The sequence below is a fragment of the Vigna radiata genome, chromosome 5 (assembly GCF_000741045.1).
Source record: "Vigna radiata var. radiata cultivar VC1973A chromosome 5, Vradiata_ver6, whole genome shotgun sequence".
NCBI classification, from domain to species: domain Eukaryota; kingdom Viridiplantae; phylum Streptophyta; class Magnoliopsida; order Fabales; family Fabaceae; genus Vigna; species Vigna radiata.
This window is the reverse complement of record NC_028355.1, coordinates 25,678,914-25,688,399: the sequence shown is the minus strand read 5'-3', so window position 1 is coordinate 25,688,399 and position 9,486 is coordinate 25,678,914. Positions and strand designations below refer to the sequence as shown.

The window sequence follows — 9,486 nt, the reverse complement described above, 5'->3', positions numbered from 1 at the left end:
CTAAATTTAGATTTAAAATATGTATTTTTTTTTAAAGATTTTCTTAAATCGAATTGTTACTTAAAAAATGAGATGCTAAGATTTTGGTCGAATAAAACTTTTCTTATATTAAATTTTGAGTTTTATAACTATTTTCATCCAACCCATAAGGACATAAATCAGTATTCACTTTTTATATTGATTAGGCTGTATACATAGTTTTGTTTGATTATTCTTGCAATAATTTTGGAGAATTATTTGTTTCATCAATTAGGTACCTATCACCCTTAACTTAATATTTTTTTTTTCTTAGACCTTCTCTTTTCAATATTGGAGTGTTGTTCAAATCCAAATTAAGTGTGGACAATAAATTCAACTACTTATTTTCCCTTTAAGAATAATTTTTATAGCTTATTATTTTTTGTTGTTGTTAATTATGTTATACTTTTCTTATACTAATTTAATTTATGGTAAATGTAGGGTATTGGTTGAAAGTAATAATTAATATCCATTGACAACATTCACTTAATATAAAAACAAATGTAATTCAATATAACAGAAAAATAAAATTTATATTTGAAAAAAAAATATATCAAATAAACTCAAATTAGAGTAATTATTTCAAAATAAAACTTCAATTTGAAATACATGCTTTTTCATAACTTTAAATTTTAGTATTTTTAATTTTAATTACAATAAAATAAACTAGTTTTTTTTTTTTGGTTTGTTTTCTTAAATTCTTTAACCCATACTATTTTCATCTTATTGTAATCTCGAACATAATGCAATTTTAAGATAAAAAAAATTGAAATATTTATAGCATGAATTACTCATTATTAATCTATTTTTTTCATGATTTTTTTATGACCTGTCCTAAAATTCATGCAAAATCACTCTATAATAATAAATCAACATTATAAATTTATAAACCCTCTTTTTGTTTCAAGCTTTTTGTGCATCTCTTATCATGAATCTGTATGAGTCTTTCTTAAACAGGTTAGTAGTTAAAATTTAGAATATTTTTATGAATAATTTAACTATTTTAATAATGAATATTAATTATTCTAATACTTTTTCAATGAACATACTTAAAAATTCTTCTTTTTGTGTGTTTAAAGATTGTGCATATCATAATATTGAATGCAATAGTTGATGACAAACAATTTTATGTTCATTAATTCTTTAATTTGGTGTTAATTTTTAGTTGGTGTTTATAAAATTTAGCTTTACTTTATTTGATGTTTCTAATGAAAAAATAAAAGTTATCTTTGATGTAAAAATTTAACAATATATTTATATTTTTCTACCATGGTTTATATTAATTATAATTTCTTTAGCTTTAATCTATTTTTTATATAAACTTTTATTCTTGTTTTTTTCTCTAAACTAATGTGTAGTCTATCAATATAGTCATTGATGAATAACTTATTAGAATGGAAATAAGTGTTTACTTAATATAACAAATCAAACCAAACACTCATATTTTAAGAACATCAAATCGGTAGAAATAAAATCATGATAACAATTAAAAAAGTATGCATAATATAATATTAAGAATAAAATTATAATTTAATAACACCAAATATTGCAAATTAAACACAATGTTATAGTTTTTTTTTTTACATTTAAAGTATATCAAATTAAATATATCGAAATATTTATCAATTTAAAATTATTTATGATAATTTATTAAATTAATCATTATTAGAAAATTGATAAATATTTTAAGTAATTTTTGAAAAAACTAAAAAATGTGTTATATTAAATATTTTACATGACTCGCTTTAAATAACTGTTCAGTCAAATTTTACTGATTTTTAACTCTTTAACTGATTTTTTTATTAGTTTTTTCAATTCATAGGCTGTATTTCTTCATATTAGTTTTATATTTCTTTGAACCCTCATATAATCGGTTAGTCTAGAAGAACGAAATCCAATTTTTAAAACAAAAAATTTAAATTATTATAAAATTAGAAAAAGATTATAATATAATTATTTATTTTAGGTAGATGTCATTAGCAAATGCCAGACACATATTGTTTAACATTTATTCATGCCGACATTACTTTATTGATGTATTATCATATAATTAGGCGTTAAAAAGCAATTTATATAATATGGCATCATATTGAATGTTTAGAATTTAATCAATTTCCAAGAATATTTTCTTTTTTATATTTATGGCTTATAAGTAAATATGTTAAATGTAGAATACATAAATGGTAAAATTCATTATTTTAATTATTCACATAATTCAAAAAATTGGTTAAATTAATTAGAAGTAACAAACTTTTCAATCATTTATGTTATTGTTCCAAAACTTTGTTAAATATTTGGATTCTATAGAAAAATTTTACATGAATAATTTCAAATGTAATTAAGAGTTTTTAAAAAAAACATTATTCAATTAAAAAGTTATGATAATTCCGTTGAAAAAATATGTGGGAGAATAGTAGTTTTCTGTTATTCATAACTATAAAATTTAAAAATAAAATTAAAAAAATTAAAATATGATTTTGATTTAAAATATGATAATTAATGCAAAGTATGGAAGAGTCAATAACAGGAGCCCAAGAATAGGCAATGCACATGGTTTCCATCTTGATGGCATCAGATGCGATGTCCATGAAGCTTGAAAATCTTAAAATGAAACCTCGTACTGACACATGTACCAATGAGGATGCTGCTTTTGATGGAGCAATTTAAGCCACAAATGTTTGGGACCAGAACATTCTCAACCACAAACTCATCACTCTATATGTTTCTTCTTTTTTGCCTTTTTATTTACACTATGTTGTTAGCTGAGTCTCATTTCTAGTACAACAAACCCTTCAAGTTGCAACCTTTTTCTCTCCCTCTCTCTCTCTCTCTCTCTCTCTCTCTCTCTCTCTCTCTCTCTCTCTTTAACAGTGGTTTTCACAGTTTTTCATTAGAATCTCGCCGTAGCAGCCTTTGATCATTATCTAACTACTGTCAACCCAACCTCAATTTGTGTTCATTCTGGGTGTCACAGTATTCTCTTTTTTGTTTTCATCAATTGCAAATTGAGTTTTCTCAATAGGGTATGCTCTTTTCACCCTTTTTACAGTGTTACTATTTTGGATCATGATTATACTATTTTCACTCTTTTGTAGTTTTTAAGAATCTGTGATTTACTGTGTATGAAAGTCGTGTGTATTGCTGAGTCGGTTTCTTGCTTTTCGGTGGTTTCATGTTCTTTTTAAATGAGGTTGTTTTGTATGTATTGCTGAGTCGGTTTCTGTTTTGCTGTGGTTTTAATGTTCTTTATAAATGGGGTTGTTTTCTGGTCTTTCAATGAGAAATTAGGAAAGGGGATCGGAATTGGAGCTTTCAATGATTTTGGAAATTAACTCATCTGCATACTTTTCTTTTTTCTTTAGTTTTTTTTTTTTTTTTGGTTTAAAGTTTTATTAAAGATTTCATGAATCTATGAGTTTTAGTTGAAAAGAATGCTTCTCTCAGAGGATTTTGACATTGGATGTTGTTGTTTTCTTCCCCTTGTGACATTTTGACATGCTTATCATGTAGAAAGATTATAGTGGCATGTTGGAATACAACTTTCAATGTTAGCCAAACAATTCTGATGTATGTACAACAACAAATTGTGCATGAATGTCATTTATTAATTCTCATTTTGTTTAACACTGTATGCAGACACTAGATCATGGATTGGTACTATGGGAGTGGTGTTGGTGTTAATGATTATCTTATACCCAGAGATCAGGATTTATTGGACAGACATCCTTCACCAGACTATTGGTCAAACTGGGAAATAAGTGCAAATGAAGGTTGTAATTCAGCTAAACAATTTTTTATCATGGATTTCTTTGAAGAAAGATTCAATAATCAAATTGAGCTTGAACCATCTCTGCATGATAAAGATCAGTCTAGCAGTTCAAATGTATTTGCAAGATTGCATGAACAATCTTTTCAACAGACAGCACTCTCATCTGACCCGCCTAATTACCAGCTTCAAGATCTACCCAGATTCGAACTCATGAATGACTCTTTCTTGTACAAACTTAACCTCTGAGAATGAGATACTTGATATTTTAGAATAATCATGTATCTTCTCAAGTAGATTAATTTTCAGAAGTACACACTCAATTATAGGAAGTTTAGTGCAAATTGAATTGCTCTGTGGTGTTTTAGAACTGTGGACTTTTTCACATTTTTTTTGTATGATTGGACCCTACACAGGTCAAGAGAGAATAATATTAGCTGTGGTTCATCTCTATCATGAACTTGTAGTAACATTGCAAATGTAGCACAGCACAGCAGAGCCATTCAATTCTCACTAATTTACCCATAATAACTAGTTAATACTCTTGAATAGAATGTCTTCTGATGTTGCATCACCACTTGTGTTTCAGGGATTCTGTACCTGAAGATCTGCCATGTGTTGGTGTTGAAAACCTACACAAATCCATCAACATTTCACCAGAAAACCAGTGCAGCAGTACACCTGGTGACCATTCTTACTTAGACATTAATCCGTTGTAAACAAATATTTTGAGCATTATTTATGATTTGGGAGCATAGAGTATCTTAAAATGCATGCCTTGTTACCACCAGGCACACTGCAGAAAGAAACCACAGATTCGGAGTATGTTTCAAGCAACTCAGGTTCAAAGGATTGTCCAGTTAGAGAGGTGAGAATTGCTTTCTGTCTAACAATCTATGAGATTTCATTTGGCTTGGAAGATGAAATTTTGACTTGTCATGAACAGTCATCAGCATGTTGTGTGCACACATGCTTTGAACTATAAAAATCTTGTAGGTTCCAGTTTCTTTAATTGTCATATATAAGAACACATAATCACAAAGGGATGTAGGTTATGTGCATGCTATTTATCATATGCAATTATCATATGTAAGAAACTTATTACCTAGTTGATTAGTATTTTTATGCCTTAAAATTGTAATATTATTTGGAAGCTTTTTCTTGAATTTTGTTTGAACTCTCATGTGCTTTTCAAGCTTGCACATACCACTTCTCTCAGTATTTTATCCTTTTATCCAATCTTCACCTCATGGAAAAAGCATTAATGATATCTTTCATTTAATTTTGGCTGCAAATAAATCATCTGCTTTCAAGGCTCATAGTGTAATGTAATCTGTTTGATTTTCTTTAAGGTACCACCAGCTAAGGTTTTAGACCCATTTGAACAATGCAGCAGGGATGATGGCATGCATGAGCAGTCATCACTTGAGGAATTCATACTGAAAGATCTTGAGATGGTAATTGGACAGGTGAAGTGACTAAACTCAAAATGCTGCATCTGATTAAGTGCAATAAATCATTTTTTCCTGATTCTTTTTGTTCCACATTATTCACATTATAAGTTCACGGAGAGGACTCGTCTTTGCTTCCGAGATGCCTTGTATCGTCTTGCCAGAAATACAGAACAACATCATGAAATGCTGGACCAGAATGAAGATCTGAACATCCTAAAGCCAATGCCACATAGAGATCACAATGATATAATAAGGTAGGTACATGATTAATGTTTGTTGCCTGCTATGTTCTCTTGTCCTTTATCCAACACATGATAAACTTTTAATGACAAAAACACAACATATATGTCACATTCTGGACAAACATTTTATGTTCTGGCTAACTGCATCATAATTTGGCTTCATTAGGCCAAAAACTTGGTTATATTTCCTCCTACAACAATATTGTAATGCTTTATTTCTAGTTTTCAGCATGAATCATCATATTGTTCTTTCACTCAGATTAATTCCAGGAAAAGCAAGCAGTATGTACTAAAGATAGTATATGCTTCTTTTCCATCTGTGGCTTATGTGTATATTTTGCTTCTTAGTTAATAGTGTGTTCAAAGCTTTTTTTGCAGTGTTAGAACTATTGTTAGACGCAATTCTATATAACAATATCATGTACATAGAACATGCTTCTGTACTTGTTCACTTTGATTCAATCATCAGTATGTTAATTCTAGGTGTCAGGACAAGAAATCAATGGAATTGGCTACCAACAATATTGACAGAATAATTGCAAGTCTCATGTTTAAGAGTATGGAGTTCAATATTCATGATCCTGCACTTACTCCATCAGCAACCAGTTCAGAATCATTAAACAAAGAAGAAAAATCTTGTTATTCCTATCCTCAAGAACTGCTAACAAATGCACAAATTCCAAGGTTTGGACCAAGTAATCAACTAAGGGACATGGGTTCATACACCACTTGTGAAGATCCTGTAAAAAAATCTTTCATGCTTGGATTTGAGATGTGTGATAGTGATCATTACAATAGACTCTAGTTAAACTAATCAGTCACTAGTTATACCAATCAGACAAAATCAATTTCTTGTAATTATTCAATACTAAGGTTTTGAAGTGTTTTTACATCTGAATTATTTGTAGTATGTTATTTCATTCAAAAAAGTTTGTTCTATATAATAAACTTTATTCAATTGAAATGTAAATGAGTGAAATGATAATTTGTTGGATGCAGACATTTTGAAAGTAAATTGATATTTTTCTTTTTAACTATCTTTTTAACTAGTTAATGATTAAATTTTTAATTCAGTGAGACTCTAACAATTGTTTCCATTTACAGATCTAAAATTAAACTGGCGGAAAAGGAAGTAAAAAAGAAGGAAAAAGCAACTTGTAAGCATAAAACCAATAGAAAGGAGGGAAAAAGAAAAAGAAAAAATCCATTGACTTCAGAAGATATTAAAAAGAAAAGCTAATGTTGGCAGTACAAATATTAGAATTAATAATAAATTATACACTATTTACTTGATGAACTTCAGTTTTGAAAAATAAATTCTTACATTCAAATTACGATTAACAAAGAGAATGAATAGAACCCTATTTTTTAAAATTGAAACTGTGTTTTAATTTATCATGTCTAATTGGACTTACAAGGGCAATAGCTTCCTTTCGTGAGATTGGTGTTTCAGGTGTCAAAACATTTTATAGATAATTTTTGTTGTGATTTCTTTTTTATGATATTCTGTTATATAGTTTGTTGTAAGATGAACAATTATACTGTTAGATTGTGCTATAGGTGCATAGTAAAGAAAATTCATATATTAATAAGAAAATGTTTATTTTGCTTGTATCATATAGTTTCCATTTAGATTTGTTGTGAGCTGTAGAGGAGCTCAAGTTTATTAAGAAAGATGTTTTTCTTAATATGTTTGAGTTAAGTTTATACCCAACTTATTTATAAATCCCACATTAATCTCTCTAGTTAAAAAATGGATGTTTTTCATTTTCAACTTCCATATAAATCTCTCAAAAACTGAACTCCTTGATTGTTTGGCAAGATATATTATGAAGGATGAAAAAAAAATTATAGATGTAAAAAATGGAATTTAATAGTTAAGAAATTGATTTGATTTTTTTTTTAATTTGTCTTATTACACAGGACTTTTTAATAGTTTTTCAAAAGGTTCAAAGGTTTTTTAAAATGTTTTATTGGTGACATAAATAAGTAACATACAAGTAATAAAAAGAAATAGGTTTAATATCTGTTTTGATTTCTAGATTAGTAGGTGTGTTTAAAGTGATTATATCCTTTTTTTTTCATATGTTCACAGTTGTCTCATATTTGTAAAAGACGGTTTAAGTTAGTCCTTCTTGCTTATAGGGTTAAAAACGCTAACGATGTAATTGTCTCCGTGGCCAAAACTAAATGAGATGTCTAATTATTGATTGCGTGACACACTGAGATCAATTGACTTGACAATGAAATGTTAAAAGTTGAAATGGATGGATAGAAGGAAAGTTGAAGTGATAGGGTTTTTGTAAGTTCTTCCCGAAATTGAGCAAAGTGGTTGTGGTGAGATAGGAATGACTTCTTTCCAAGATTGTTCTTCTTGTTCCAATACATGGGTTTGCATTCCTCACATGGTGGTAGTTGGAGGGGAGGTGGAATAATCTTTATTTGCAATTGTGGTGATATTGTTGTAGAAGATGAACATGGTGGATTGATGGTGTGATTTGGGTTTTTGCATATTAGGGATTTTCTTATTTGGGATTTTGGAGTTTTCTAATTTAGGATTTTGTGATTTTCGTATTTGGGATTTTAGGGTTTTCTGTGCAAATTGCGTGATTGAGGTTGAAGAAAGAGAAGATTGAGGTCTCAATTTTGTGATCGGTAAGGCGGAAAGGAGCAAGGCATTTCATAGTGATGAGGTTGTTGTGGTGGTTGCTGCATTGATGGTGGTGGCCCGAAAAAGAATATGAGAATTTATTAAGAATAAAATAAAATAACAAGAAAAGGGTTAAATATGTTTTTCGTCCCCTAACTATTGGCCGTTTTTGTGTTTAGTCCCTCTTTCAAACTATAGTACAATTTAGTCTTTCAACTTTAGAAAACTCTGGTTTTAGTCCTTTTTACCAAATTTTTTTAACTTTATTTGTTGTTTCAAACACGTTTCTCAGTTAACATTGAAGCAAAAATGTGTCAAACAGTGTAAACAATCCAAATGCTATAATGTAACGTGCTTGAAACAGCAAATAAAGTTTAAAAAATTTGGTAAAAAGGACTAAAACCATAGTTTTCTAAGGTTGAAGGACTAAATTGTACTATAATTTGAAAGAGAGACTAAACACAAAAACGGCCAATAATTGGGGGGACGAAAAACATATTTAACCCAAAAGAAAAATATAACAAGTGAAATAAAATCTTTTAATATTATCAAGTTATATGCCACACAATCAATAACTGGTCACTTCATTTAGTTTTGACTAAGAAATAATTATACAGCTAGTGTTTTTAATGTCCTAAATTAAAAGATCAACTTGAACAATTTTTATAAAATATGAAATAATTGTAAACATAAAAAAAAAAAAGATAAAAACACTTCAAACACTTTAACTAAACCAATATACCAAAATAGGTATTAGACGAAAGAAATACCAAACATTTTAACTTTTATAAGGGTTCACCCTTAATTTGAACTACGCCTAGTTTTTTTTTGAAGATGATTAAAGTGAAGAAAATCAACGCCAAGGTGAATCCCTCAAATGTCTTCATGAAGTCTGCTCTTAAGAGAAAAAGCTCATACATTGTTTTTTGAACTTATAAAATGTGGATTATCGACGGTAGTCCAAAATAAAAAGGTGGCAATCCATGATAGAGTTTGTAGATTTTAATATATTGAACTCTTTTTTGGATGCACATTTGGTGGATGTATATAGGATGATCATCGGATAGTTATCTAGATTTGTATGATGTCAAGCATCTTATAACTTTAGAGTCGCCTTATTTGTTTAGTGTGTTTGATGACTTCGAGTATATCATGTCATGAACAGATAATTCTTATATAATTTACTTTGTTTTTATTGGAGTTAGTTAAAAGTCCTCAATATTTTTATTATTAAGATAGAAGATTCATATTTAACCAACACACAACATTAATAAAATCTGAATTATTATAAATAAAATTTTGATATTTTCAATTATTATAAATAAAATAATTTTTCCATTTAAACATGTCATTCAT

The 9,486-nt window shown here is 28.5% G+C and overlaps 1 protein-coding gene across 2 annotated transcripts; it reads left to right on the top strand.

Annotated features, from left to right (window-relative positions):
* Positions 1–2,758: 2,758 nt before the first annotated feature.
* LOC106759664 (protein LNK3) lies at positions 2,759–6,454 on the top strand. 2 transcript variants are annotated; one of them, XM_014642953.2, is made up of 7 exons: positions 2,759–3,041; positions 3,655–4,014; positions 4,374–4,468; positions 4,576–4,652; positions 5,137–5,253; positions 5,347–5,543; positions 5,576–5,957. In XM_014642953.2, exons 2-6 carry the CDS (start codon positions 3,665–3,667, stop codon positions 5,494–5,496), a joined length of 789 nt encoding a protein of 262 aa, XP_014498439.1. In that variant the 5' UTR covers positions 2,759–3,041; positions 3,655–3,664; the 3' UTR covers positions 5,497–5,543; positions 5,576–5,957. The 2 variants fall into 2 exon arrangements, with proteins under 2 accessions (XP_014498439.1, XP_014498438.1); XM_014642952.2 differs by lacking the exon at positions 5,576–5,957 and adding an exon at positions 5,964–6,454 and having other exon boundaries at positions 2,763–3,041; positions 5,347–5,492.
* The last annotated feature ends 3,032 nt before the right edge of the window (positions 6,455–9,486 follow it).

Excerpts from the sequence above, each read along its gene's own strand:
- LOC106759664 (XM_014642952.2), top strand. The coding sequence starts at position 3,665 with ATGGATTGGTACTATGGGAGTGGTGTTGGTGTTAATGATTATCTTATA. Across the intron at positions 4,469-4,575 it reads CCAGTGCAGCAGTACACCTG|GCACACTGCAGAAAGAAACC; the intron begins GTGACCATTCTT and ends TGTTACCACCAG. Across the intron at positions 4,653-5,136 it reads AGGATTGTCCAGTTAGAGAG|GTACCACCAGCTAAGGTTTT; the intron begins GTGAGAATTGCT and ends ATTTTCTTTAAG.